The sequence below is a fragment of the Balaenoptera physalus genome (assembly GCF_965194825.1).
Source record: "Balaenoptera physalus genome assembly, chromosome: 7".
In the NCBI taxonomy this organism is placed as follows: domain Eukaryota; kingdom Metazoa; phylum Chordata; class Mammalia; order Artiodactyla; family Balaenopteridae; genus Balaenoptera; species Balaenoptera physalus.
In genome coordinates, this window is record NC_138886.1 from 5,396,980 (window position 1) to 5,423,112 (window position 26,133).

The 26,133-nt window shown below is 54.2% G+C and overlaps 1 protein-coding gene across 2 annotated transcripts; it reads right to left on the bottom strand.

Moving 5' to 3' along the window:
• Window positions 1–199: 199 nt before the first annotated feature.
• Window positions 200–22,987, bottom strand: AIF1L (allograft inflammatory factor 1 like). 2 transcript variants are annotated; one of them, XM_082468262.1, is made up of 6 exons: window positions 22,828–22,987; window positions 22,575–22,636; window positions 11,226–11,292; window positions 8,653–8,694; window positions 6,190–6,352; window positions 200–3,007 (listed from the first exon to the last, which is right to left on the bottom strand). In XM_082468262.1, exons 1-6 carry the CDS (start codon window positions 22,856–22,858, stop codon window positions 2,920–2,922), a joined length of 453 nt encoding a protein of 150 aa, XP_082324388.1. In that variant the 5' UTR covers window positions 22,859–22,987; the 3' UTR covers window positions 200–2,919. The 2 variants fall into 2 exon arrangements, with proteins under 2 accessions (XP_082324388.1, XP_082324389.1); XM_082468263.1 differs by lacking the exon at window positions 8,653–8,694.
• Window positions 22,988–26,133: the final 3,146 nt, after the last annotated feature.

Here is a 26,133-nt window from a genome sequence, read left to right on the forward strand (position 1 = left end):
GTTTTCAGCAAACTGCTTATCTGCTCCAAGCCTGCTTCTCATTTATCAAACTAGTATTATATAATAGAACCTTACTCATGGGGTTGCTGTGAGGAGTAAAGGCACACAGGACACATTCAGTCGTGTCACTATATCAGCTAGCTCTTCTGAATTTGCTGACCCCGGAACCACCCCCAAAATACACCAGTCAAGGCGTTGATAAGTTTGTCTGTTTTATTTCCAGTCCAGTACCACACACACTCAACACGCACACGCACACACATACCGCATCCACTTGAACTTGCCCGACACACTCCTTCCTTTTGAATGGCAGGGACAGAGCCATACTCGGCAGTCCCCAAGCTGCTGGTTACATTAGTTAGATTTGGTCTTTCAGAAAGAAGACAGTTGAACTTCTAGAAGCTGAGCCCTTAGCCAGAGAAGTAAGAGTCCTAGAGCTAATAGCCACAACCTGAAATACGTGCAGACCACCCCCCCCCCTTTCCAGGGATCACTCTTGAGACCCTCTCCCTCTGGAAGTTGAATTCCAAATGATGAAGGAGCTGGTAGAGTTTCCCAGGACACTCCCCATCCAATGAGAGAACTCTTTCCTGCCCTTTCTAGAAGCTGGGGACACACCCACTTGCTCTCCTCCCTTAAGAAGTTTTCCTGCAGTCTTGTAAAGTGTGTATCCCGCTGAAATAAGCCTGGTTGGTTCTGTCCTCCTGTCTGAGTGAGGTACAGATACACTGACTATGATGGGTAGTCAAGGAAGGCATTACCTTGCTCAAAGGTCTCAGCCTGTCCCAGAAAGGAGAGGCAGTGGGAAGGGGTGGAGACAGGCAGTTGCTCACCTAAGGATCTCAGGGGGAAAAAAAAAGGCAGGGGAGGGAGTGGGGGTGAGATTTTACATTTACAGGGTGGAATATTTTGTTGGGGTTTAAACTTCAACTAGGCTTATGCATCTGAAGTACCTTCTTAGGCTGAAGATCAGCCTGTCATGGCCAAATAGTCTTGTTCCTGAACTGGTCGAGACCAGTGGATTAACCCAATCTGGCCGTTTCCCCATCCCTTACCTGCTCCACTCCCTCCAGCTGCTGTAAAGTCAGCTCCTTGGGCCCTTGATTACGGGTGAGAGGAGCCACAGGGAGCTCCCACGGGCTCCAGCGCCCCCCATAGCTCTCCGCTTCAGGTTTGCGAAGGCTTCTCCAAGACCCTTGCCCAGTGCTGGGCCCAGTTAGGCCCCTAGGATTGCCATGCAGTCACCTCATATCCTCCTCTTTCCTAACATTCATCGCCTGGGTCTGACTTCCCCACTAGACTCTAAATTCCATGAGTCTGTCCATTTCACTACTGGGTTCTTAGCTCTTGGCCCATAACAGGTGGTTAATAAACATGTTCAATGGATGAGTACATCTAAGTCCTGAGTGGGCAGGGGAAGGGACTCCAGAATACAGGTAGGGTCAAGGCTGGGGTCCCTGCTGATGCTACCTCGGAGGCACTGGGAAGGGTGAATCCTGGCCCAGGGCCTTGCCCAAGGGTTGACCTAAGAGACTGCCCCTCTCTGCCCCTTCCCTTGTTTTCATCACTGACTGAGGCAGCCCAGAGCAGAGATGAGGCATGGGCAGGGCATCTGAACACCTGGGCCCCAGTCCAGATCTTCCATCTCCAGATTAACCCCTGACTTTGGGCAAGGCACTTAATCCCTGTGGGTCACCACAGTTTTCTCACCTGTGAACTGAGAGGCCTGGCCCAGCTAACCTACAGGGTGGATCAGGGCTCTAAAACCCTAGTCCATAATAAAAAAACACAGGTGATCCCAATCTAATCCCCAAGCTCAAGGTTTTGAGTGATTTGGAAACAGAATGATGAATTAGAGAGACATGGGACACGGCACATGTCAGGACAGCGTGGGGGGACTTAAAGCTTATAATAGGTTGTAAATAAATACCTGTTGAATGACGGAGTGAGTGAATGAATGAATGAATGAATGGTGTAAGGAAGGTGTGAAGGCAAATGGGGAAGCAGAGTCAGGTTTCAAGCAGATTGGGATCAGAAAGGCAACCTATTTCTCAGCTCCTGGCTTAACAGTGGTGCTGCCTCTCATTGCCATGAACGTTTAAGTCCTCATCCTCCTATCCTGTTGCCCTCAACATCCTCCCTAAAAGGTGGGACTAGACTGAGCTGAATCCCCTCCCCCAAGGTCCCTGGATCCCCTCTGCCTCTGAAGCCCAGCAAGGGTCAGGGGGAGCTGCACCCTTCCTCTGAGCTGCCTGTAAAGGTGTGGCCAGGGGGCAAGGCTAGAGGATTCCTCTGGAACCTTCTTGAAGGGCTCAAATTCCCAAGTCCCTCTCCTTCTCTCCTTCTGTCACCTCACTAAGGATAAGACGAAGTGTGGACTGAGAGGGGACCAGCTGAGGAGGTGGGACATTGCGTGGCCACATCCTGGCCCACCCAAGAGCACTGGAACCACAGAGCTGTCCGAGGATACCCTAATGAGGCCCTGCAGCCTTATCCCGACTCCAGGGTCTTCTGAAAGGGGTTGAGGGCCTCACCAGGGCCAGGCCAGGGTACCAGGACTTAGCTCAAGTGACTTGGAAGGACGAACAGTACCACCTTCAAGTGCGGGAATCACAGGCTTCTAGTCTCCCTGTCCTGGCCCTGCCCCCTCTGGTTTTTGGTTTAATGTCAGCCCTTCTGCACAGGGAGGGGAGACGCAGGGAAAAAGAGAAGGAGGAGATCTGGACTCCCCAACCCAGAGCCCCTTTAAGGCAGATAACTTGTGCTATACAAAGAGATCTCTGACTCTGCTGATGACAAAACGAACGCACAACGACCAAACAGAACAAATAAGACACATCGCAATGAGTCAAGAAGGGCAGTGAGATCAGGAGGGAGGAATAGGAGTGGGGAGGGCGGGGAAGGTCCAGGCAGGGGTCCTCAGGGCAGGCTGGCAATGTCTCTCTCTGGAGGGGGGCCAACTGGCTTGGGGCTGCTCTCGTTGGCTTTTCCTTCAAACATCATGACTCTGGTTCAGGAACGGAGGAAAAAAAAGAAAACACAAAACAGGATTAAGACTCCTTTCCTCGTCCAGGGAAAGATCATCCCAGCCCTCACGTCTGCAGGGTCCTCCACAGAATGCCCTTGCATCCACTCTCCAGCGAGATTTTCCCAGAAGCCCATGCGGCAACTCCACGGAGGGGGCTGCTAGTCCCATTGTACAGAGGAGAAAACGGAGACACAAAGGGGCAATGAGACTCGTCAGAGTCCCACAGGCAGCCCGAGGCAGGACGACACTCACTCGAGACCTCGGACTTCTAGGTCCTGCGCCTTCCCCTGAGCACACTGCCTGGAGGAAGCAGAGCTCGGCTGGGCCGTGGCTCTGCTCAAAACCCCTTCAGATCTTCAAAAACCTCCACTACTCTGACAGTAAAATCTGGGCAGCAGGAGAGGATGGGGGTTCAAAGTATAGCCTCTAGAGGGAAACTGCCTGGATCTGAATCCCAGCCCTATTCCTTCCCAGCTGGTGACTCCTGCAAGACACTCAACCCCACCGATGCTCAATGTTTCCAACTGAAAGTGAGGATGCCAAAAGCGCTTGCATCCTGGAGCTGTTGCAAGTGACAGTGCCCTTCTCCCTCTGTACTCCCTCCCCGGGTGGGCTCCTTCAGTCCCCGGCTTTAAATCCCATCCAAAGTGTGATAGTCGGGCTTCCCTGGTGGCGCAGGGGTTAAGAACCCGCCTGCTAATGCAGGGGACACGGGTTCGAGCCCTGGTCCGGGAAGATCCCACATGCCGCGGAGCAGCTAAGCCCGTGCGCCACAACGACTGAGGCTGCGCTCTAGAGCCCGCGAGCCACAACTACTGAGCCCACGTGCCACAAGTACTGAAGCCCACACGCCTAGAACCTGTGCTCTGAAACAAGAGAAGCCACCGCAATGAGAAGCCCGCGCACCGCAACGAAGAGTAGCCCCCGCTCACCGCAACTAGAGAAAGCCCACGTGCGGCAACGAAGGCCCAACGCAGCCAATAAATAAATTAATTAAAAAATAAAATTAAAAAACAACAACAACCAAGTGTGATAGTCCACAACGGCTTACCTCTGAGCTCCAGATCTGCACAGCCAGCTCCCTCCTCAACCTCTCCCCTTGCGTGTCTAGGGGCTCTTCCAATTCAATACATCAAAACTGAGCTCAATTCCCACCTTCCCCCCCTGCTCTTTTCCCAAAGCAAACAGCACCATCACTCAGTTAACTCAGACCCCAGACCTTACAACCATCAGACTCCTTGTTTTCCTTTAAACCTGGAAACAACCCTTCTAGCTCTGCCTCCAAAATCACTCCCAACTCTGACAGCCCCGCCTCCACTACAGCCTCTCCAGGCGGAGAGACTCATTTCTGACTTGCACAAGTGCACGAGCCTCCTACCGGCCTGCCTGCTGCCACTCTTGTCCCCACTGCAGTCGGAGGGGGCCTTTTAAAAGTCAGCTCCTAGCTTAGAGTACTCCAATGGCATCCCTCCGCGGTAGTTCAAAATGCTAAATCAACCGTGGTCTACAAAGCCCCGCATCACCTGGTCCTTGCCCATCTCTGCAGACTCATCCTTCACTCACTGCACTCCAGGCACACTGGCCTCTGCTATTCCTTGAGCATAAAAGCACAGTTCTGCCACAGGGCCTCTGCACTTGCCGCTTCCTCTGCCTGGAATGCTTTCCCCTAGATATTCATTCACATGGCTCATTTCTTCACATCTCCCTTGCGCAGAAGGTCAAATGTCACCTTCTCAATGAGATCCTCTCTGCCCACTATCCCGCCCCTCTCTATTCCTCTTGCCCACTTTATTTTTCTTTGTATTGCACTATTGCAATCTGGTGTTTTGGTCTTTTGTTTGTTTTTGTCTGTCTCTTTCCATTAGAATGTAAGCAATTCATGTGTCCCCAGCACCGAGCATAATTCCTGGCACATAGGTGGTGCTTAATATTTGCTGAATGAATGAATGATAAATCTAAGGAGTCAACATGCGGACTAGATGTATCAGATTGGAAGTGCCCAATACATAGTAAATGTCCACTGAATCTTAAGTGTGGTTTTTAATAGGATCACCACTCTTATTGCTACCACCTGGCCTCTCAGGTGCAGCATGATCTGACCTGAACGGTTTTCCCACCGCACCTCCTGCCCATCCCTCCCTACAATAAACACTCCGACCAGACCAGCCTGAACCGTGGGCTTACCAGCAGGTCACCCCGCTTCCCCCTTTGTAAAATGAGACAGGTATATTTTACATTGGTACATTTGAAGAAGTTAATCTTACAGATACACACCACTATATATAAAATAGACAAACAACAAGGATTTACTGTGTAGCACAGGGAACTACATTCAGTATCTTGTAATAAGCTATAATGGAAAAGAATCTGAAAAAAACGTGCATATGTATAACTGAATCACTTTGCTGTACACCTGAAACTAACACAATATCGTAAATCAACTATACTTCAATTTTTTTAAGAAAAAGTTAATCTTATCTCATAAAAGCCAAGTAAGTGTCCCTTACAGCTTGAACACATACCATGGGACTCTCCAAGGAATTTCTCTGCTGCTCTCCAGTGGGGAAGTACCCGCAAAGTGTGATTTTGGCCACCATACACTCGGTGTTTGCCATCAGCCAGGTACTGGGCTAGACTCTTCATATGTATTATCTCATGAACCCTCAGGACAACACTTCATGCAAGATATTTATGACCATCTCTGTCTTGTAGGTGAAGGAAAGTAATTTGCCCAAGGTCGTTTCAGTAGCAAGAAACAGCATCAAAGTTTGAACGATACCTCCCTTTAGAGCCGGTTTTTGACTCTGTTATGCTCACAACAACCCCATGGGGTGGTGGAGTCACCCTGCAAACAAGGAAGCTGAGGCTCAGAGGTTTCAGCAGTGCATTTATCATCGTCGTCACCATCACAGCCGGCCACTTACCAAGCACTGATTCTACCAGAGGTTCTGCTACAGGCTCATTTTGCCTGCAAGGTACATATTAACGTGACCATTTGAGAAATAAGAAAATCACGTTCATCGAAATGAAGCATCTTGCCCAGCAGATCACATAGTGAATTACCTCCTGGCTAGGGACCGGCTGAGGTGCCCGAGCCAGGAGCCACTCCACACACTATGACTCTGTCTCCAGAGGTCCCAGGAGAGGTGGGAGGTACTCACAGCTTGAGGACCGCCGACCGTTTCCCCAGCATCATGTTCACAAAGTCTCGGTAGGAGATGGTGTCGCTGACCCCGCCCGTCACCTCCGAGATCATCTTCTTCATCTCCAGGTGGGTCTTGGGGACCCCAAGCTTCTCCATCATCCTCTTTAAAGACATCAGGTCTGCCGGAGGAAAAGCAGAGCCGTTAAGTGGAGACAGGGGGCCGGGCTGAGTGGGGAAGCTCCCCTCTGGCACCCCCGTGCCCAGAACAAGCCCGGCAGGAGAGCCCATCCCTGGAGACTGCAGTCAACAGCTTTTCTCCTCCAGGGAGAATGAGCCCATCACATCTTCCCTGCTCTCTGCGGAGGCAGTACGGACTAGTGGTTAGGGCCCTGGGCTTCTAAAGTCAGACAGACTTGGGTTGGAACCCAGCTCTGCTATTCTTGGCTGTGGGACCTGGGGCAAACTACTTAACCTCTCTGAGCCCCTACTCCTATCAGTGGTAAAATGGGTTGATGGGATCATCTGGAGTGAGGATGCACCAGAAGCACCTGGCACACAGCAGGTGCCCAGGAACAAAGGCTCTCTTCTTCATTCTGTTGTTCTCTCTGCTGCTGCCTGAGGTTCAGGTGACCGTGAGCCTGCTGTTCCAGCTACCCGGGAAGTCACGGCCCAGTGAGGTGGGGTCAGGGAGTCGGCCTGACCCAGGCATCAGGAGTTACTTTCCAGGGCGCGGTGGCAGCTTCTCCCCACCTGCCACTCCCACCCTGCGGTCCTGGGCTCCACCTCGCTGGAAGGGAGAGGATGCCAAGAATATCCCGCAGAGCAGGAAAGCCAACAAAAGAACAAAATTCAAGAAAAACAAGGGAGGCACCAAAGTCACTACACTCTGAGGAGTTGCTGCCTCTGACCTCCTGGCTCCCAAGATCTGAGGCAATTTCCTTCAGATTGTTCCATGAACAATGGGTCAGGTCAGCAAAGGACAGCGGGAGTGCGGGTGGGGCAGGGGGCCAATTTTAGGGTCAGGGGAGTAGTGGGCCAGCTCACCGGAGAGGCAGGGCTGGCACGACTGGTGCCAGACCCTTAGGTGCCAGGATGTCCAGGACATTTCAAAGAAAGTTGGGCAATGTTCTACAGGAAGAAGTGAAAGGTCTCCTACACGCTGCTGGCCAGACTCTAAATTGGCAAGACCTTTCTGGAAGGCAATTTGGCAAGATGCTTCAAAAGCCTTTGACCCAGAAGGTCTAATTCCTGAGATTTACTCTAAAGAATTAATCAGCAATGTGGACAATGATTGATGTACAAAGACGTTCTTCACAGGATCATCAATAAGAGTTAAAACCAGACATCACTGAAATGGGTGATACTAAGGCATTGGCTGAATAAATTATAGTCTGTCCCCAAATGGAATATCATGAAGCCATTAATTATATTTTTTTAAAAAAAGAATTATATGTCAAAATACTAACAATATATTGTAAAAAATTTTTAAAGGAGGTTCTAAAATGGTATCGACCAGTGTTTGTGATTAGAACAAAGAATGGAAGGATATAAACCAAAATCTTTATCACAGTTATTTCTGGGAGGTGGGATTGTGGTGATGTATTTTTGTCTTTGTGCTTTGCTGTGATTTCCAAAACGTTTTATGATGACAATGTATTCATTTGATAAACCCTCCCTTTTTTTTTTAAGAAAAAAAGGGATAAAAATATTCAAAAAGGAGAAAAATGTGAGAAGACAGAGGAGGGGGAGAAACGCTGGAGGGAGAACCCACTCGGAAACCACAGGCTGGGATCTGGGACCTGGCTGCCACTTAATGACCACATGCCCCAAGCAAGTCCTTTCACCTTTCTGAGCCTCAGTTTCCTCATCTGTACGATGGGAACAATTAAAGCAGCCTTGACCGTGTCACAACACTACTGGTGAAGGTCAAGGTATGGTCATGAACATAAGTGCCATGGAAAAGGTGTTTGTCACCCCTAGCGCCTGGACGGCAGGACACAATAAAGGTCTGCTGGAAGAGAGGACCAATGTCCATGGAAGCCCCTTGTCAACTGCAGGACAGTGTTCAAATGGAAGGACAGGCTTGGAGACAAAGGAAATGCCAGCCCCCTGAGCCAGGGCGGCAACAGCCTGAACATCTCCAGCCCTGGCCTGGGTGGCACCTCTATCCTGAGTCCCGGGAGCACCTGGGGTGGGAGGCTGGGGTGTGGGCAGGGAGCTGGGGTCGGGGGGAGGGAAGCAGTGGGGAGAGGAGTTTGGGGGGCAGGGGATCCAGGGTGAAAGGCAGACAAGTTCAAGGCCAGCTTGGCTGGCCTGGCCCATCGGGGAAGCTTCAGTCGGTGCTTGTCACCCTCAAAATAGAGCCCCAGGCCGCTCAGCCATGCAGGTGAGTCAGTGGGGTTCTCTGGACGCCCACACCCCCTACCCACGGAGCACTCTCCCCCACCCCACCCCCCGGCTCACCCAAGGCCTCACTCACCAATCTCGCCCTCATTGTTCAGGTCAAACTCCATGTACTTCTCTGGAAATCAGAGAGCAAAAACTGGCATTAACTGGGAAGCAGGGTTGCCCCCTGCAGGGTCCCAGTGACTCCCTTGAGGGCAGTTGGCTGGGTCCCCAGGGTGCCCACACCATCCTCCTCACCCCACGTCGGGGTCTTGACACAAGTCCCGTCATTCCTCTGGGGAAAACCATTGTCTCTGGGAAAAGGGCTTGCCCACCTGCATCACTTGCTCACAGGCACCATGGAGAAAGGTGCCCGGGGGCCACTCTGACCCTGTACCAAGAAGGACAGTGGCTTCCTCCCAGGTCCCCAGTGTGGGCTGGCTGCATCCGAATCGGCTGTAAAGTGACTGGAATAAATTCCCGGCCCTGGAGATGCAGATCCGCAGGATTTGGGAAGCAGATTTGGGAGGCAGAAATTGGTGTGTTTTCAGAGTATCTCAGGTGATTCAGATGGGCAGCTGGGTGTGAGAATCCCCAATTTAAGAAGTCCCTGTAGTTCTGAACTTTTGGTGGGGGGGTCATGGCTACCACTGAGAATCTGATGCTCTCTCTGGAGAAATGCCCGCGGACCTGCCCTTGACTACAAAGTGGCACATACAGTGCCCGGGGCGCAGAGACCCTCCCCGCAAACCTCACCTACAGACTTTGAGTTAAACCTCCCTGATCAAGGGGTCAGAGCAACGAGCTTGGTGTCTCCTGACAAGGCAGTGGGTGCAAACAAGTCGTGTGGCCTTGGGTAGCCACAGGGTCTATTCCACACCAGCAGCCAGCACGAGAAAGCCAAGGTCCTCCTCCCTGTGACCCTTGAGCCCAGGCTTGCCACCCCTCTGCCTGGTATGTTCCTCCCAGGCATTCTCAGCGCCCCTCCTCATGCCTTCAGGGCCCCCCAGCCTTTTTAACTGGGCACTGTCAGTTGCCCCTGCAAAGCACCTGCTACCATCTGACACACTTTCTACTTCCTTGCTCTCTCTTCACCACCCCTCCCCCACTAGGACACGGGCTCCTTTGGCCAGGGGCCGTCTTGTGTGTTCTCCGTTGTGTACCCAGGCCCCAAATGGCCTGGTGCCTAGTAAGGCTCATTTGGAGATCAAATGAGTGAATGATTTGAAACCTCCGTAGTCCCTTTGCTTCCAAGGTAACCTCCTGTGGTCCCAGGATGGACCCTTATCCTACAGCCCAATGAGGACGAGGAGAATGGTCGTTAGACCCCTGAGACCTCTGTCCCTCCTCTCAGAGTCACCTCTGAAGAGTGACCCTATCGGTGTCCACAGAGAAGGGAATGGACCGGCTGCTCCTTCTTTGCACTGGGAGGGGGAGGGGCAGAGGGATGGGGGAGGGGAACCAGCCCGGGGTGGGCGTGTCTTTGTTCTAGTTCTTTTTTCTTTTCTTTTCTTTTCTTCTCTTCTCTTTTTCTTTCTTTCTCTTTCTTTCTTTGTTTCTTCTAGTTCTTTTCTTTCCTTCCGTCTTTCTTTCTTTCCCTCTCTCTCTCTTTCTTTCTTTCTCTTCCTTCCTTCCTCCCTCCCTCCCTTCCTATGTAAAAAGCACCATTGTGTAACGGTCACAGGCAGGGGCTTTGGAGTGAGACCAATATGGGTACAAGCCCCAACTCTGCCATAGGTGAGCTGTGTGACCCCAGGCAAATGACCCCACCTCTCTGAGCCTGAGTTTCTTCCTCTGTAAACTAAAGCTCGCACCATCTCCCTCCTGGCTGCATTGGGATGAGGCAGGAAGATCGCAACCCTGAACACAAGGTCAGCGCTCAACAGATGCTTAGCCATTGGTGTCCTGCCTAAGGATGGCTACGTGATACGCGGTCTGAGGAGCACTGGCAGGTTCCTTGCCCGGGAGCAGGGAGGATGTCAACGCTGCCAAGGCTCTGGGGCGGCAGGGGGGACGCAGCCTGGAGGATGTGGGATGTGGTCCCCCAGCGCGCCCAGGGCTCCCGCAGCGCCAGTGCATCTCTCGGACAGGAAAGGTGGGTCTGTCCCACTCCTTATGTGCACAGCTCCTCTCCTTTCGAGCCGCTGGCTGAGAACCAAGCGCCAGGGCCCGGAACAGAAGGACCTTTATGCCGCCCCCTCCCCGCGCGGACTCCCGGGCCCTGTTTTCTTTTCATCCTGTGCTGCCGAGATTCAATGGGCAGAAACTCTGCCCCCTGCCCCACTGTGGTGACACAAACGTCCATTCTCTGCAGGGGCTCCCAAGATGCTCCACCGCGCAGGGGGAGAGACAAGGGCTGCTACAAAGAGCTGATTGTGTGCTGGGGCCCCAGGAGCGAGCAGGGCCTGGGCAGGGGCGGGCAGGAGCCAACCTGAGCCCTGCTGGGCAGCAGAAGGGAGGGAAGGGCAAGGCAGGCCGGGGCCCGCAGGCGAGGGGCGAGGGGGCTGTGCTCCCGGGCTGGGCACCCCGTCTCACAGCCCCCCTCGGGAAGAGGGGTATTGTGGATGCAACACGGGTGCAGCCTGGCCCTGTGGGTGAGGATTTGTATAAGGGATGGAGGGGCCCACCCAGCTCTCCTGGGGGAGTGGGCAGCCAGCCCCAGCTCACCTTTAAAGGCTGCAAGTTTTTCCGGCAGGTTCTCTTCATCACTGTACTTCTGGTCACAGAGGAACTCCTACAGAGGAGAGAGGACATCACTGAGCAAGGGGTCAGCAGGCAGAACTCACCAACACACAGGCCCACTGCCCGTTGCCTCCTCTCCCGCCAGGTGGCTGGGCTTGGCCGTGCAGGGCAGTGTTAGCCCTGGCCTCCTGTCAACCCCCAGAGGCAGATTGGTACAATCCACCCCGTGGGTAGGAAGTTTGCTCAGCAGCTGGGGGTGGGGCCCAGAGGTTCCGCTGTAGAAGACTAAACACCTTCAGTCAACCTCTGAATTACGGGTGCAGGGACCTGGGCTTCCCCCCAGGGCACCCCGGCTCCAAGATCCATGAAGCCATGAGCAACCAAAGACAAGTGACTTGGCTCTGGCATTAACTTCTTAGGTATGTGACCCTGAGCAAACTGATCCCTCTTTGAATCTCTATTGCTTTATCTGCCAAATGGGTATAACTATCATAGCTTCTTCTTGCATGAGAATCCAAGGAGAGTGTATATATGAATCTTAGCAGCTCAATAAACAGCAACTGCTATATTATTATTATTATTAGTCTCTCTCTAGTCAGAAAATAACTGTCCATTGCTTGAGAGGTCACTTACCCTCTCACCTGTGTCCTCACCTGTAAAACAGGGCCCACCTTCCCCTCAGATGCTTGGAGAGACTCAAATGAGTCTTTTCAGAACCAGATGGAGCTGGGAGGAGATGGGAAGGGACTAAAAACAGCCCCCAGAATGAAGCACTTACCCACATGGTCGCTCCGGATCTCCCAGTGGGCCCAAGAGGTAGCAACCATTATTACTCCCATTTTACAGATGAGGAAACTGAGGCTCACAGAGCCAGAACTTCAAGTCAGCTCTGTCTGACTTTAGAGCCTGCATCTATCTTTAACCCTGACAATTAAAGATGGGCAGTGAGCAGGTATTCATCCGGCTTTAAAACAAAAAACTGACAATTAGCACTTGCTAGGCTGGGCGCAGTGGCCAGGTATCTTACTTGCCTTGTTGCTAATCTTTAAGCGTCCCTAGAACCTGCATTCAGATGAGGAAACAGAGGGTGTGTTCCCATCCTGGCACCAGAGTCCACAAATCCCCTCTACTTCCCTGGACCTTGCTTTCCTCATTGAGTCAACTGGACATGGCCGTGACTCCTTCATTCCTTCAACAGTTTTTGAGGGACCACAGTATACACTGCTCTGTTCTAGGCATCCAGGGAGTGGGTGAGACCAAGGTGAATAAGACAAGGTCCTTATCCTAAAGGATAATTTTAGGATAAATTTAAATTTTATCCTAAAATTACAGGAAGCCCCTGTTTAAAATGATGTTAGGGACTTCCCTGGAGGTCCAGTGGTTAAGGCTGCACACTTCCTCTGCAGGGGACATGGGTTCGTTCCCTGGTCAGGGAACTAAGATCCTGCATGCCACGTGGCACAGCCAAAAAATAAATAAATAAATAAATAAATAAATAAATAAAATAAAATAAAACAAAACAAAATGATGTTAAATGTTATCTAGGTCTAACTAGTACACAGTTTGAAGGCCCCTTCTGCCCCTCCCTAATCCAATTTCTTTTCCTTCCCAGAGGTAATCATTATGCTGAACTTGGGGTATCTACCATTCTCTTGAATGTTTTTCCTATTATGACTAGGCCAACTACTATTGTAAAAAGACATCTTATAAGTTAATTTTGAGGGGTTTAAAAAAATTCTAATTCTAAATTTTGGAACATTCCATACAAATATGTACTTGTAGTTCAATAAATGATCTCTATAAATGAAATAATGAATAAATAAATGAAAAAAAATTTATCTGGGTCAATCACTCAATATGTTTCTAAATTCCTGCCGTCATTTCCCACTAAATGATGACCAAGTCTGTACTTACATATCTCCTAGGACAGGGAACTCACTACCTCTCCAGTCACTGTAAATGGAATGTAGAATGGGAGAATGACAAGAACCTAAGTGAGGATAAAGCCCTCTGGGTTTGGATCCTCAGCCTCCTCCTTACTAGCTGTCAAATGGGCTCACGGGTACCCACCTCCTCAGGCACCTACCCCTCAATCGAGACAACCCGCTGCGGGCAGTTAGCACCTGGCTCGAGCGTCCGTGCTCAGTAAACAATAGGTACAATTCCGTGTGGGGTAGAATCTGATCCCTTCCAGGGTTCAAGTTCCTCCACACTAACTCAGCACCCTTTGACTGAGTGGAAGGAACCCCCCGCCAATGTGGCTTCCCTCGCTGGGTCAGGGGGCCTCTGATAGCCCCCTTGCTTTTGGCAGGCACTATGTTATCCCATTCAATCCTCACAGCCACTGTTATTTGATTTTACAGGTGAGAACAGGAGGACCAGAGAGCTAATAACATGTCCAGGGTCCCCAGGCCCTGGGGAAGCTCAGGGTTGGTTTGGAACCTGTGTCCATCAGACTCCAGGGCACATGCCTCCAGCAGTTGAGCAAGTGGAGGGCAGCTCCAGGGCCCATGGGGTCCAGCTGGCTCGGCCACAGCCTCACTCAGAGCCTCATTACCGTGTGCCATGCACAGCCCTGCCTGCACTTAGCTCCACGGAGCTGGAACCTTCCCCTGCAGCCTGGGAGGCTGCCCTCCTGTCGGCTGGCTCTGTCTGTCCTTCCCTTCCTCTTGGCTTCCTCTCACAGGTCTTCTCCACTGAGGCCCCCACCCCCATTCTCTGACCAAAAGTAGGACAATTAACTCTTGTCTGTGACCCTGAGCAACCCAGGCACCTCCTGGGGTCACAGATCCCATATCTGTCCAATGGAGGTACAAATTGGCCAATGGTTCCCAGACTCTGGGGTAAAGCAGAAAGAAATATTTCCAAAAAAAAAAAAAAAAAAAGGTGGGGGAAGGTGCTAATATTGGGCTTCCAAGATTTTATTTTGCCAAGTAAAGACTTTAAATAATGACCATGGACTGTTGCCACGAGTTCAGAAAAGGATATTTCGTAAAAGTAGGAACTTCACAATCTCCGAATTTTTAAGTGGAACCCATTTAGCCTACGTTCAACTCACCACATTGTCCCTATGTTCTCTTCACTTCACCACATTAGGAACTGGAAAGCCTTCCTGGGGAGGCACAAGAACACAGGTAAGGCTCAACATCTGGGAACCTCTGGGGAAAGACCTGGGGGGGGGGGTCCTCCAAATTCTCAGGCTCTGGTTGACCAGAAATCCCGCACCAGCCTGGAACCTGGAGCCTGTCTGTAATATACACTGATCAGCTCTAGGGATCCAGACAGACTGGGTCCGAGGGGTAGGACACGGTCCTGGGTCTTGGAGACAAATCAGACACAGACAAAGACAGACAAGAGCTCAGCCTAAACCGCGGGGTGCTTAAGAGCCACACCCCTCCTTGGACCTGACCCTGGGACCATGCTCTCGGCAGCCCCAGGGCTTCCAGGATTATTGTCTTTTCGCTGATGAAGCCGGTTTTCTCCTTAGCACAATCACCATCTAACATGGTATTTCATTTTTGTCCCCAACTCCCCAGCCCTCTCCACCAGGGTGGGTGCCTCAGCCACCCTGACCTCCCTTCTACGCCTCTCCCGTGCCAGGCGTGCTACCACCATGGGACCTTTGCTCCAGCTGTGTCCCCTGCCTGGAGCACACATGTCTGCATGTCACCTCCTTCAAGTCTTTACTCAACTGTCACCATCTCAATGAGGCCAGCCCCATCCACTCTGCCCACTGGAGTCCCCTCCTCCACTTCCAATCCACCTTAAGATAACACGTTTTATTCCATGATGAGTCATCTCCTAACACAATTTACAGTGTAATTGCTTATTAAGGGTGTTGTCCATTATCTGTCTCCCCCTGCTGGGTTCTACATAGTAGGTGCTCAATAAATATTTGCAGGGAGGGTCAATGAATTGAGACTCAGAAAGGATGAACAACTTGCTCATCAAGACAGCACAGCTCACAGGCGGCTGAGCTGGGATTAAGCTCCACGGCAGAGGCTGCTTGGGTTCCCTCCCTGCAGAGAGCTGGGGAGTAGAAGTGACCCAAGAAAGTGGGTGTTGGAAGGATGCTGAGAGGAGGCAGGTCTTTGGTCACAGGACACATCCAGGAGGATGTGTTTACTGTCTCTGCCCCCACGGATGCCTAGCACCCGGCAGTGCCCAGCGTACAGTAGGTGCTCAATAAACATTACTGAATGAATGGAGAAGACTGCCGTTCAGCCCAGAATGACTTTCTCCACTCTCAGCCCTGCAATGGAAAGGCAGCTTTGCAAATGCATGCGTATGTGTATGACAGAGGCTGGAGAGGCCTCAGAGATTGGAATCACATATTTCCTTAGAGCCAACAGTGACAAATGCTTGAGCCACAGAGTGACCGGGGGTGGGAGAAGCAGCTGACCCGTTCACGTGTGGGTCGGCAGCCCTCGCTGACCCAGGGCTTGGGGCAGCTGTGTGGACCAGGAGGCCAGGGAGGCAGGAAGGCGGGTGGCAGGAACAGGAGTTCCACTGGCTGGGCTGCCGGCTCCCACCCCACCTCCGAGCTTTGGATTCCTGGTTCCTGCTCATGCACAGCCCATAGCTTCCTCCCTCCAGGGGTCCTCCCCCCATATCCTAGCTCAGCCTCGGGGCACAGCCATGCCCACTGGGCGGGTACCTTGTACCCACCCCACTCCAGCCCCCAGCCCCGCCCCGCCCTGCCCTAACTCTGGGCCCCCAGGCAGAGGAGATGGAGCTAGAAGTCACTCCAGATGTTTGGAAGAAAAACAAAAACAGAAACAAAAGGAGGGCAAACTGGAGCCAGAATGCCTAGGTCCGAGCATACTTAGTGCTGTGTGAAAATGACTTCATTTACCTGTGCCTCAGTATCCTCATCTGTAGGAAAGATAAAAATATTAACCACATAGGCTTGTCCTGAGAATTACAGTATGTAAGTAAACGTATCTAAAGTGCTTAACACAGTGCCTGGCACTTAGTAAATGTTAAATAAATGTTAGCCATTTATTATTATTATCGGCTAACATCTACATACATTCAGTCCACTTACAACCCACAGCTCATCATCCAGACCATCATCGACTATTAAATAGATTAGGAAGGAAACCCCTCCCCTAACTTAGGCTGGTTATGGTCGCTCTTTCTCCTTTTTGGGTATTCCCATTTGACAGATGGGACAACTGAGGCCCAGAGAGGTTGCTCAACTTACTCAAGATCACAACGTTTTCACAATTCCAGGCCTATCTCCCTTCACCATCCCAGCTCCCTCCCTGCCCCAAACATGGCCTGGCCACAGGTTTCTGGGCAAAGAAAGTCAATACTGGGAGTTACCTTTCCTCTTGGGCAGCTACAGAAAGATGTTATTCCAGAGGCCAGGGAACCACTTTATAGCCCTCTAGGGGCATGGGGGTGTGTGCAGATGGTTTATTCTAGCCCCATCCCCTCTCCCACTCCAACCCACTGTCCCAAAAGACAAGTTTTTCAGGCTGTAGAAACTGCTGTCAGGGCCTCCAGGTATGAGGGATGCAGGGGTCCCCTGGGCTCTGAGAGTGGCAAGTCTAGAGGCCTCGGTGGCCTGGTCAGTCCCTGGCAAAGAACCAGGAAATGCAAGCAGGGAGGAGCCTGGGGTTGAAAACAGGAAGCTCTGAACCAGGCAGTCACTTCTCAAGCCAGTGTCCACAGGCCAGGCCCAGGGAGGCGGCAGAGCTGTTCCAACATCCACCCAGACACAGAACCCAGAAGGGACTCAGAGCATCCAGCTTGTTCTCTTTGTTCAACAGCTGGGGAAACTGAGGCCCAGAGGGCAAGGTCTTGATTAAACCATCCTTCCTCTAGGCAAGTACAGGGCGTGCAAGGTAGAGGGACAGGGCAGGGAGGTTGACTTGGGTTGCCGGGGTTCAAATCCCAGCTCCAGCACTTACTAGCTCTGTGGCCCTGGGCAACCTGCGTTACCACTCTGGGCCTTAGTTTCCTCATCTGCAAAATGGAATCATAAAGATAGAACCTCCTCACTGGGTTGGTGCAAAGATTAAATGAGCGAACTGCAAAGAAAGAGCCTGGCTCCTAGTATACTTACTAACGGTTAGCAATTATCATCGTGCGTTTGGATCGCCCAAACTCAAGCCACACCAAGAGACAAATGTGAGCAGGGGAAGGGCAGAGAAGAGACCCACCCACAACTTTCTTTGTCCCCTACTGTGCCACGAAGTCCTCCTGGTGAGTCTTGACCCTCTGGTCATTCCTCCTCAAGGGCAAACTTTGCTTTGTCCTTGGATACCTGGCTGAACTGGCCGTGACTGGCCATCCACGGAGGACAGAGTGCACCCATCTCAGCCCTGAGGGACGGTGCCTGCCGCTGCGCGGGCTCACTGCTGCTTCTCTTGGCCATCTACAACCTCCGATGCACATCAGAGACTCCTCCCACCCCCTGAGAGCCCCATCCAAGTGCTCATGACCAGGAGGGGCTATTTCCCCAACCAGCAGAGGTTGGCAGCCCCTGCTGTGTCCTGGCCTCCAGACCTTTGCCACCTGCCCATCGCCCACCCTGACTTAACTCTCTTTCTGGGCTGGTACCTCTAGCACCTGCTCCTGGATGCTTGCTCCTGGCCCTCCAGGCTTGCCTTTACGAATTAGCCGCAGCAGAATTTTAGGGCTGGCAGATAGCACCATCTTGGAGGCCATCCAAGGGGCTGGTGGCTGAAGCCTTGGGAGAAAACCCCAAGGACAAGCGGCACGATGCCCGGCCGTGCGGCCTGGCTTCTGATGCAGCCCACAGGCTCTTAAAGGGCCAGGACCAGGCCATAGATGCCCGGCCTGGTGCCTGGCGTATAGCGGGAGCCTGTAACCTGCACCCTCAAGGACAGCAGGCTCACATTCCGCCCGGCAGCTCTGGGGCCTCATCCGGACTCTGCGTCCTCGCCAATAGATGGGGCAGCTGGAGAAAAACACCCCCACTGACTACACAAATGAAGCAGACCCTGCAGAAATTCCATCTCCAGCTTCCTGCGACACGGCCACACCGAGGTCGAGACTGGTTGGACCTGCGGGGACACTGAACCCTCAGAGGCTCACGTGGCTCCTTATCACCATCTCCTTTATAATATATTAAGGAAGAACAAGAGAGACGGGTGCCCGGCGATGCCAGCTGGGCACATTCACCTGGGCAGGGTGGCACTGCCAGTACACAGGAAAAGAGACACACTTGTGCAGTGCCTGGGTCAGGTCTCAGAGGTCCCCCACTGCTGGGGGAGGGGCTGGGGACAAGCCTCACCCCAGGCAGAGATACCCAGCCTGCCGTACCCAGTTCTTTCCAGCACAGGTGCCACGTGGGTTCTGAAATAACCATCAGGCACTGAAATGCTACAGGGAATGCTGAGTGCCCTTCATTCGACCCAGGATGGCTGAGAGGGCAGGACAGTAGCCAGAGATCCTTATCCACATAAGCAAGAGAGGCCTGTGTCACAGCGAGGCCACAGCCACCTGGTGGACAGGGGCCAGGGCGGGCCAGGCGCAGCGTCTGGAGACAGAATCCCGGCTGTGTCACTTCCTGGCTGGGTGACTTTGGGCGGGTGACTTCACCTGGCTGAGCCTCTGTTTCCTCATCTGTAAAATGGGAGGCTTAGTAATCCTTGTCTCATGGGGATGTTTACAGACTCTTGCTGGGCATCTATCTAATCAAGTGTTCCATTGAGAGGAGTCAGTGAGATGATTTATGTCAAGTGCCAGGCCCGGAGCAAAGGCACCACCCATGCTATTTTGTTAAAGATCCTGGCCTCTGGCCGGTGCAAGCCACAGCTCTCACCATCCTCCAGGTTCCTCCTGCTCCATCCCAAGGCTAAGGGCACTCTGAGGGGCACCCACCCGGCCCCACAGCTTCCCTCTGTCCCTGTAGGAAGCTGGAGGGAATTTGTCCCGTTGCCATGTAAGGCCGGCTCTGGCTGGCCCAGGGTCACCTGCCATGCCATCAGGGCGCGGGGAATGTCAGCTATGTGGGGGAGTAGGAGGCGCGCGCTGGTCCGGCCCGCTCCAGTGGTGCAGAGCGTGCGCAGGCACACGCGCGAGCGTGCGCGCGCACACACGCACAGCACGGAGGTGGGGTGGGCACACACAGAGGAGCCCCAATCTAGCTCAGAAATGGAGAGAAGAGGCTGGGTTCAATTGTGGCTGTTTAAACCCAGGCAATCTACTCAGGCCCTCTGACTCTCGTCTCCTGCAAAATGGGAACAGACACTCTCAGGGCTGGAGTGAGCATCCGACGAGATAATGTCTGAAGCATGCCTGGCACACTGCCTGGCACACGCCAAGTGCTCCGAAAATGAGAGCAAAATCTAGAGCGAAACCCCAAAAGAGTGCATTTTCATACAGTTCCACCAGGACCTTTAGGTCCACCCAAGTCCCCTTCTATTTTGACTCCTGAATCCCTTATAAGAACAATAGCCAAGACTGAGCTACCCCGCTGCCCTCTGGAAGCTGGCCCATCCCAGCGGGGAGGAAGGCCCCAGAGGAACTGTTGGCCCAGAGAAGCCTCCAGAGCTCACAGCCAGGCTGGGCTCTGCCCCAGGCAGCAGCCACAGCGGTGCCCAAGCACATATAGTGAGTCATGAAGCCCCATCCATCACGCTTTCTGGCTTCCACGGGACCACTGGGGCAGCTGTTCAGCCCAGCCCCCCAGAAGGCCCCCTCCAGTGGGGCAGTGAAGCTGCACCCCAAAGGCAGGCAACCTGGACTGCCAATGTGGTTCCCTCCAGAATCCATCCACCCAAGGGAGCTTCCACCATGGCCATGGCCGTGGGTGAAACCGACTCAGACCCTCAAACACAGCGACTCCCTGAAGAGTCTGCAAGGAGCTTCAGTCTGTTCATCTCCTCTGATCGTTGTAGGGACTTAGAGCAGAGCAGGGGTCTCTGCTCCCATTTCAGGCAGGGGAAGATAAGGTTCTGCCAGACAAAGGGGTCCGGTCCAGACTGAGCAGCCAGTCTACCTCAGACCTTGCCCCTGGGTTTCCACTCCCGCACCTTTAAGTCCCAAACAAACCAATGATAGCGATCAAGACAGCAGCCAGCGCTCCTGTGTAGTTTACATAGATTATCTCAGCTGCAAAATCACAACAAACCTACTACCATCATCTCAAGTGGCTTGCCAAGGTCCCAGAGCACCCCCTCTGCCCGTGACTCTAAACTATGGTGGGGCCACCCTCACCTGCTGTGGTGGGAAGCAGCTCAAGCTTCTGGTTTGTTCCTGGAGCCTCCTTCCTCCGGGAGCCCAGAGCCTGGGTCCCAGCAACCTGACAGTAGCCCGGGCTCACACGGTGGATCTCAGAATAGCATCCAGTCAGGGAAAGGTCGCTAGACTGGAAGCTCTGCCACTGGCTTCGGTGTGGCCCTGGCCAGCTGCTTGCCCTCTCTGGGCGTTGGGGTCCCGAGGTGGTTGGACACAGCCCCCTCTTGTTCACCTTCCCCAATCTCAGCGCTGTCCAGACCAGCCCCTGAGAGCCACAGCCCCTCCCCTTCCTGAGCCAAGCCAGTACACCTCCCAAAACAGCCCTGTGGCCTCACCTCCACACCCCACCTAATCCCCCCATCCCCCCAAGGGCAGGGTTGGCATGGAAAGTCCCACACACTCTCAGCTCCTCTGGTCTGTCCAACTACAATCTCCTCTCCCCCATCTCCAGCTGTCTCTGGCTCGGGGTCCTCTGGCTGTGGGTGGATTCAACTGGCTTGGAACCCAGCCGGCTGAGTGGCCCAGGGGGCTGTATGAGGTCAGGGTTCCAGGCTCCTGTCCAGAGGGCAAAAGCAGCCAAGACCAAGGCTGAGCTGGCTGCAGAGTCAACTGTGGGGGAGCCCAGCAGCCTGGACCCCTGAGAGCCCCAGCCACACGTCCAGGCTCTCTTTCAGCTGTGCTCAAGATGGCACTAAGAGGCCAGATGAGGATGGCGATGAGGAGGCCAGAGTTTACCTGGAGGGACCCTGGGGTCCCCAGAACCCTCCATGGGATTCCTGCGGCCAGTGGAATGAAACCAGGTAGGCTGCCTAGCTCTAGGCAGTCCAAGGAAATCAAGGAGGGAATAAAGACGGCAAGCCCCTGGCGAGAGTTATGCTACAACCGTGCTGCAGCCCGTGGACCCACCTCCACATGGATGCCACCAGGACCCTGCTGACCCTCACCAGCTTTCCACTTTGGGACTCTGAGCTGGGTGCCCAGGAGCCTGGGGGAGCCTGCAGGGGAAACGTCCAGCCTTGTTTCAGTGGGCATGATTCTGCAACCAGTGAGAAGGAAACCTGGAGACATCCTCCTCATGAAGTAATCCTAGTACCATCCATGGAGGTCTTCTCTTGTGCCAGATGCTGGACCAATCACATTACATGCCTTCCCTCATGGAGCTCTTACGGTGACCCTGGCTCTGTGATGAGAGGTCCTTGCTGGGGACCACAGCGCTGGTACCTAATGGAGACCAGATCTGAGCCCAGGTCTTGCTGTGCTGCCTTTGAGTTTCGGCCAATCCAGGCAGGCCCTAACAGTTTTCCTTATCTTCTAGAATTTAAATGGTGTTTAAGCAAAGGTCTAAAACGTCCCATTGTGTGCCTGGCAACAGCCGGAAGGATTTCTTTTTAGAAATCCACTAGGATCAGGATGAAAAGCACCAAGTCTCTAAGGCAACCTTTCCTAAAAGCCTGAGTGAGAAGGTGTGTGTGTGTGTGTGTGTGTGTGTGTGTGTGTGTGTGTGTGTGTGTGTGTGTGTGTGTGTGTGTGTGTTGGGGCGGGGGATCGGGGGGGGGGGCGGGGGGGAGGCAGGAGGCCAACCTTTTTTGGGTGGAGAGAGCACGGGCCTGTGAATCTGGAGCCCAGGGTTCTAACTGCAGCCTGACCCAGACTTGCTGTGCAATCTAGGTTCAGCCACCTCGCCTCTCTGAGCCTCTCTTCCTTCCCTCGCTGTAAAAGTGGGAATTACTCAAGACATCAGGGGTCCCTTCCAGCGCCAAGTCCCTGCAGCTGGTCCCAGGCCGGCTCCTGGGGAGCCCGGGGCCGGTGGGCCGGGCTGGCATCAGAGCTCCTGGGAGGGCCCTACCTCCCTAGTCTATGAGTAACAACTTGCAACCCGAGACCAGAGGGCGGTGGACAGGGTGGAGGGGGACCTACCTGGAGGCACAGGGAAGGGGCTGGAGGAAAGAAATCGGGGGAAGCCCGGGTGAAGGAGAGGAAGGGGGCTTGATTTTGCGGCAGGCACAGCCGCGCAGACGGAGGTGGGACCCGCGGAGCGCTGGGAGCTTTAGGGCCGACTCGCCAGCTGCCCTCGGAGGCGGCGGGGCTGGAAAAGAGAAGGCGGCGGCGCGCGCTTACCCGGTTGATCTCGGCCAGCCTCCTCTCCTGCCGGGCTTTGAGCAAACCGAACGCTTTCCCTCCTGGAGGAGACAAAGAGGCGGCCGGGGAAGCGGGGGTCTCCCCCGGGCCGCGCGCCCTCGGCCCGCGCCCGCTTCCCGCGCGCGGCAGACCCCACCGACCGCCCCGTGCGCACAGGTGGCGGGCGGGGGACACCGGGTGTGGGCAGGGGCGCGGGACAGCGTGGGGACAGCGTGGGGACAGCGGCGGCTACCTTGGAACCTGTTGCTGAGCGCGACCGACATGGTGAGCACCGGGCTTCCGCCGGCTCGGGGCTTCGCGACCGCGGCGAGGACGAGGAGGAGGGGCGGGCGCCTGGTCCGAGCTCGCGCGGCGTGTGGCGGCGGGACCGCGGGGCGGAGGGATGGCGCGGGCGGCCGGACACTCCCCTCCCTCCCACCCCTCCCGGCCCGCCTCCCCTCTCCTCCCCTCCCCGCCGCCCGGCATCAAAGCGGCTATTATGCTGGACGCCGAGCCCGCCGCCGGCCCCTCTGCTGGAGGACGCGGAAAATGCACGGCGCGGGGGCCGCCCGTGAGCACCTCCCTCTCCGCTCCTGCAGGAACCTCGACCAGTCCCTTCCCGCTCCGGGCCGCGGTTTCCCCTTAGACCGTGGACGACCTTAGTACGCGCTTCGTGGGATGGCTGTAAGGATCAAATGCGGGTCCCAGCTGCCGGGAGCTGTAACGTGCCTTTGGCCTTTTGCGCAGCACGCACTTTTGGAAGGGAGGCCTAGGTTCCCAAACTTTACTCTGAACTCTTGAAAGATGAACAAACTTTTAGTTTGTTGAGAAATTGCATAATGACAAAGTGCCTCTAGGGTATCAGTGACACCTGAAATCAATTAGAACGAATTAGTGTTTCGTTAATAAAACCTTTTTCTTGAGCACTCACTGGGCGCCAGGCACTTTGCCAGATCAACCCAGGATATATGTGTTACATCATTTAATTCTCAAACCTCTATGAACTAGGACTCGGCATTTCCATTTTACAGAAAAGTCAGAAAGGTGAAGCCTGGAGTACAGGTCCACCAGAATGATAAACCAAGCCTCTAACTCCTGGAATAGTGGGGCTCGGGAACTGGGGACTTGTCCAAATCAGGACATTTCTGAGAATGAGAGGCGGCACTCCTAACAATTATGCTGGGGTCGCAGGCACAGATGGGGACTCTCTTGGGCAAACAGCACACCTGGTCACCAGTAATGTGTACCTACTCACCCACCCCCCCACCAACCCACCCACAGGTACACTGAGTGGGTCCCTGGGGATTGGATCCAGGAAGTCCCCTTCCCACAGACTTGCCTCCATCCTGACCCCTAGGATTGGGATCCTGGGACCAGCTGCTTCTCTTTTTTTTCTGTAGCTGCCCCTGGGGAGGGAAGTGGCCAGGCTGTCCCAAGGGAGAAGGCTACACAGAATGGGACGGCCCAAGGTGGGTTAACGCCAGGGCAGCAGTTTAGAGGGGCAGGCCCCACCTCCCCAGCACAGCCAGTCACTCTCCATAGGCCCATTCATCCCTACCTAGGTTTTGGATATGACCAAGCTGTGTGACCTTGGGCAAGGCACTTGACCTGTCTGAGCCTCAGTCTCCTGGTCTGCAGAATGGAGGAAACAATGCTTTTCACCCAGCAGGGGCTGTTATAAATTTTATTACCATCAGGGTGGTTTAAGCAGGTAGGAGTTATAACCCTTGGTTGCTGGGAGATGTCCCGTCTGGAGGTCAGAGAAGACAGCTGACATAGAATGGGACCCTCATAATGCACTTCCTGGTTCAGGCTCAGAGAGCCTGTTGCCCTGGTTGGTTGGGCTGGTTGGCCCCAGTCACTGGTTCTGCAGGGCGCAGGCCACCCCATCTCCCACTGCTCAGCTGCTGGGCTAGCCAGATGTGCAGCAGCTGCCACATTCCACCCAGCCACAGCCCCACCTCTGGGGCCAGAGAGTGGCTCTCTACACCCGAAGCATGACTGGGCTGCATGAGTCACGAGATGTCAGGTCTGAGGTACGTCACCGCGGAACAGAGAGGAAGCCTGTTCTCCACCCGCTGGGGATGCTGAGACTGGGCCTTGCTGAGCCCCCCACGGCTTGAGCAGAGAAAGGTTTAAGGCCAAGAGCAGGCATCAGAGCAGCTGTGCGCCTCTGTCAGCAGAGAAGCTGGGTAGCAGGGAAGAGGGTTTGGGGGCATCAGACCCCGCCCCAGAGGTCTGCAGGGCACCCCCATCTGCTTGACACCACTTACACCAGACATCAATCATCAAACTCACAGTAGAGCAGCAACCTCCTGTTTTGGCCTCCCCACCCCCTGTCCTCCCTCCCAAACCTACCAGCTCACTCCCCGGGTCACTGACGTGCATCACGTCACCCCCATAGCCCTGGCCTCGGTTTTCAGTTTCTCCATGGAGGAGCGCACCTCTTCTCTGAATGCTCTCCCCCAGTGAGTTTGCGGGGGTGGGGAAGGCACAGCCCAGCTCTCATTATATGGCCTTGGACCCAGAGACCCTTGATTTTCTGAAGAGGAGTAGGGGGGGGACCCGGCCTAAGCTGGGTTGGTCCCTCCTGGGAAGCTGGAATCAGGTCAGTTTTCCAGCTTGTCTCTGCCAAGCTTTTGACCTGATGACAAGTAAACATGGGGGCCATGGTGGGTCCAGGTGGGGGCAGTGGGGACATTCTCTTCCATCAAGCACAAGAAAAGCAAAGAAAGCTGCTCTGCAGAGAGAAGAAAACAAAGTAAACGCGGAGGGAGCAGACGCAGAGACCAAGGGGAGGGGCGGGAGGGAAGGGAGAGGCAAGCCCCCGGTCCCTGACCATCTCTGAGCTTTGGCAGCCCTTCCTACCCCAGGATTCCAGGAGACTCTCCCAAGTCCTCGCAACAAACTCCCCTTTTCTGCTTAAACCAACCCGGGAGGGGGGCAGGCCTCGTGGTCAAGAGCCCTGACTGGGCATGCGCCATAATCCCGCCTGCAACCTGAGTTCCTGGAGTGACCCATGCGGGCCAGGCCCCTACCCTGCAAACGCTGGGCTGTTGCCCACCCTCTTGCCTGGAATGCTCCCCGCTGTCTCCCCACCCTCTGAGGCCTGGCCCAAAGCCCTCCTCCCCCTCTCCTCACTGGTGTCCCTCCCTGAGCCTTTCTGCGCTGCTGGACACTGGTTTTGAGTTCCTTTCCTGCCTCGGTGTCTCCAGCCTGAGCCAGAGGTCAGCTGAAGACCTCTCTGTACCCCACCCCTCCAACTCCCCCAGGCCCTAGACTTTGCCTAATAAGCCCCCCGGAGCAGAGAGGAGAGGGCAGATGCCTGGGGTTGCAGGACCCCAGCAGAGTCCCCCCAGTGGGAAGACACTGGCAAAGCCGATGGGCTCAGCTTTGTCACCTTCCTTCTACCTCATGGGGGCCGACAGGGATCACTGATCCTTCTGCCACTGACTCACTGTGGGGGGGGCATGTGCACCCACAGCCAGGTGGTGAGTCTGCACCCATAGCCGGGGCTCCTGCTGCCGACCAGCACCGGAGGACCAAAGGCACACCACCA

What these genes read in the sequence shown, in the direction of transcription:
- AIF1L (XM_082468262.1), bottom strand. Translation starts at nt 22,858, where the DNA reads ATGTCGGTCGCGCTCAGCAACAGGTTCCAAG. An exon ending in GGCTGGCCGAGATCAACCGG is followed by an intron (nt 11,293 to 22,574) that starts GTAAGCGCGCGC and finishes TCTCCTCTGTAG; the next exon opens with GAGTTCCTCTGTGACCAGAA. An exon ending in AAAACTTGCAGCCTTTAAAG is followed by an intron (nt 8,695 to 11,225) that starts GTGAGCTGGGGC and finishes TCTGATTTCCAG; the next exon opens with AGAAGTACATGGAGTTTGAC.